Source organism: Pholcus phalangioides, unplaced genomic scaffold, assembly GCF_987345545.1.
Source record: "Pholcus phalangioides strain wild (caught in Gottingen) unplaced genomic scaffold, Ppha-v1.0 ptg000042l_1, whole genome shotgun sequence".
In the NCBI taxonomy this organism is placed as follows: Eukaryota; Metazoa; Arthropoda; class Arachnida; order Araneae; family Pholcidae; genus Pholcus; species Pholcus phalangioides.
In genome coordinates, this window is record NW_028301628.1 from 13,236,024 (window position 1) to 13,239,762 (window position 3,739).

The 3,739-nt window shown below is 48.0% G+C and overlaps 1 protein-coding gene across 1 annotated transcript; it reads right to left on the minus strand.

Annotated features, from left to right (window-relative positions):
• Nucleotides 1–437: 437 nt before the first annotated feature.
• Nucleotides 438–1,718, minus strand: LOC149064497 (uncharacterized). Its single transcript, XM_089255332.1, has one exon. The coding sequence runs from the start codon at nucleotides 1,716–1,718 to the stop codon at nucleotides 438–440; it is 1,281 nt and encodes a 426-aa protein (XP_089111458.1).
• Nucleotides 1,719–3,739: the final 2,021 nt, after the last annotated feature.

Consider the following 3,739-nt stretch of genomic DNA (forward strand, 5'->3'; position numbering starts at 1 on the left):
GAATGAAAAAAAAATAGATAAATTGGATGAACAATTTGAGGTCTCCGACAAACCAGACACGACCCAGGCTCCGTCCCTCCCGGGATATAAGTCTTTTACCCAAGCCGGTTGGGTCGCGCTGGGCGAGAGTCAGGGGCGCCGGGCTGGGGCGCCTCCAACCCTCTATCCAAGACTACAGCCGCAAGCACAAGGTCCCGCCCTCAGGGTGCCTCACAGTAAGCAGCCCCCCCGGGCAGCCACCCAGCCACCAGGAGGGGCCCACAAGCCCGAGCAACACCCAAACCCCCGAGACCCAACCGCAAAAACCCCTGGATTTTTATTACAGGAAAAATATACAATATATACAATACACAATATCATCTATTTACTTGTAGCTTAAGCCGCCCACTACGCGACGGATGCCCCCGTGAGGCGCGGTGTCTTCATTGTGTATTTTGTTAGTTTTCGAAGTCCGAGGACTCCTCCTCTGTAGACAGTGCCCTGCAGTATCTTGCTCTTTCCGATCGAGGCGGCTTTCCGTCAGGGATGAATGTCCTCTCGTCTGTTGTGATCCTCTCCATCAGTTTTCCAATTTTTTCTTTTCGGTCGTTTCTTTTTAACAACTCAGCTCTCCAAAGGACCAAGTTTTCTTGCGAAGGCTTCCCAAAGTGAAATTTATTTGTCAATGGGCATTCAGTGGCATAGTGCAGTGGTGTTCCCACCATTCCCCATCTGCAGGCGTCTGTACCCCGAAGGTGAAATCTCTTGACGTATGCAGGGAATGGCCCGTGTTCTGTGAAGAACAAGATCATTGCCCTTGACCACCCCTGATCCTGGAGCCTCACCCTCGGAAGTACCTGATGAATCTTTCTCCCTGTTTTATCTTTGCTGGCCCACTGCACCTGCCACTGCCTTAGAAGATGTTGTTTGATCTTTGCCTTCGCCCAAGACCTTGGAAATGGAATGTTTCGATCGACTTCTGATCTTTCTGTCGTTGCTTTCGCAAGAGCATCAGCTTCCTCATTACCCCAATTTCCCTCGTGGGCTTTAACCCAGGAAAGGGCGATACCGGGGTTATTAATGAGAATCTTCCTGACTGCTCTTGAAGCGTGCGTTTTGGACAACGGATTTGTGTCTGCATGCAGCGAAGAAAGCGAGTCAGTGTATATTTTGACTGGAGGGTTTAATTCCTCTGCCTTCCTCGCTGCCTCCAGAAGAGCCAGCATCTCCGCCTGGAACACGGAAGCCTCTGCATTGAGCTTATGTGCCCACTTGCTGATTATTTTGTTGCCCTCCGTAAGGACGTAAGCCGCTGCAGTTCCATCTTTTGTCTTTGAGCCGTCCGTGAAAATTACTGTCGGCATTAGCTGTTGGTCATGGTGTAAGCTGATCTGCCCGTCTTTTACCTCTACGGCTGGGTGAGAAGACCATCCAATCTCTCTCTGTTCTATTTGCGAATGCTCTATGCGTTCATTGTTGACTGAGATGGGCCTTTTGAGTCTCGTCAGCAATGCCATCCTTGCTTCGTACTCGATCCAAAGCCCGAGGGGGGCAAGTCCTGTTATCACCTGTAGAGCGTTTGTTGGTGCCGTACAGTACGCCTTGGTGATATAGAGGAGAAAGCCTCTCTGAACAGAGTCTAGTTTTCTCTTTACTGCCTTGGTGAGCTTGGATCCCCAGACTGGGGCACCGTAGGCCAGCATCCTCTGTATCACTGATACATATAAGGTACGACGCATGGCACTGGTAATGCCCCATCTTGAGCCTGCGCAGCTTAACAACTGTGGGAGAACTTTACTGACTTTATCAGCTTGATGCTTCACGTGTTCCAGTTTAGGATCTCCCAAGTATCTCCCAAGTATTTAAGAAGGTCAGTACGTTCGATGGGAGACCCGTCAATATGGAACCCTGGTGGGGTCTTGGACGATATCCACAGGTATTTTGACTTCTCTGACGCCACCTGGAGCCCATGTTCAGTCATCCAGTTGTGGATTCGAGCACTTCTGACGCGAGCGTCTCCGTTCTCCCCTCCGTAGAGCTGCTGACCAAGATGGCAATATCATCAGTGAACGCCTGGACTTTCACGATTTCATCTTCCCCGCCTGGCCATCTCATCTTCAGAAGGTGATCAATTACAGCGTTCCAGAGCGTTGGACCAGAACAAGATCCCTGTGGACATCCTTTAGATAACCTATGTGTCGCTAGTCCCGCTGTAGTCTGAAGTGCCACTCTTCTTCCCTGAAGAGTATGACGCACTATTTTGGCAAGCTGTTCTGGTATAGGCATTTCTTCGAGTCTTTCCCTGATGATGTTGTGTCTCAGTGCATCAAACGCTCCCTTGATATCCAAGGAAATGAGCGCGATATCCTGTTTTTTCGCCCTTTGTTTGACGATCACCTCCTTAATAGCCAGGAGGGCTTGTTCTATGGAACGTCCCTGTCGAAATCCAAATTGATTTTCGTTCCACCATCGTTTTGCCTCTGTGTGTAGGTTACTCTCTGAATTACAATCTTTTCCAAGACCTTTCCAATGGTAGCCAGAAGATGGATAGCTCTATATGAGGTGATGTCGTCAGGATCCTTGCCCTTTTTGAGTATAAGAAATATTTTCCCAATTTGAAGTGAGATGGAAATATACCCAGCTCCAGGCATCTGTTGAACAAAGTTCTGAGCAGTTGGGGAAGTTCTTTGTTGATGGCTTTCAAGAGCTCATTATTTATGCATCATGTCCCGGAGCCTTCTTGTCACTTAACCCCTTTATGATTCTTGTTATTTCCGCCTTCGAAATTGTCGGCTCTTTTGTTGTCTCTTCGCCTGATGTTGTGGCGCAAACTATCTGACCTGGGTCTTGATGCAGATCTGTATCATCCTCCGGGAATAGTTGTTTTAGCTGTTCTTCCGCGGCCTTCAATATCGGAAGGTTTTTTCCCACTGGCATAATCAACTGTGGGTGCCTCGTTCTTCTCCTCACCGTTGCCTTATAAGTCGTCCCGAAGGGATCAGTCGCTTCTGTGCAGAATTTCCGCCAGCTGTCCCTCTTGGTCTTTTTTAGAGCTTTGTAGTACACTTTTCGGTATTCTCTGTACGCCTGACAAGCTGCTATCTTTGCTTCCCCTTGGGCCTTTTTGTATCTTTTTTTCTTGGCTCTGAACTTTTTTCGCATGACATCTAATTCTTGATTCCACCACGGAGTTACTGTTTTTTCAGGTTGCCTTATTGTCTTGAGCTTTTTGTCAGCTGCCTGTTTGAGTTTGGCAAAAGTCTGATCTACGGCTTGCTCTAGCTCATCCTCGTTCCTGGCCTGTTGGAGCATTTCAACTAGCCGTGTCATGTCTGGTTTGATGTATTGGAGAAAGTTGTCAATTCTCCTGCGTGAATTAGAGTATTTGGCAGTTGGATCCGATCTGGGTTTGTCGAAGATCTGGATGATCAGACACTTGTGTACACTCCTCATGATCGATTGACCAGTCTATCCGATCCAGTGGACCAAACTGATTGGCTAATGTGACATCTGGACTCCCCTCTTTTCCATCATGGTGGTATGTGGACTCCCCATTGTTTAAGATCGACAGATTCATAGATCTTATGAAATCCAGCAGCTTTACACCTCTGGATCTTGTCTGTTTGTAGCCTAGCAATGTGTGTGTGCCCCATTGAGGTCTGCTCCAATGATGCTAGATGCTCTTCCCGCACTTTTGGTGATCGCCTGTAGTTCGATTGTTGTAAACAATTTGAGGTCTGGCAAAAAAATGAATAAACGA

Excerpts from the sequence above, each read along its gene's own strand:
- LOC149064497 (XM_089255332.1), bottom strand. The coding sequence starts at position 1,718 with ATGCGTCGTACCTTATATGTATCAGTGATACAGAGGATGCTGGCCTAC.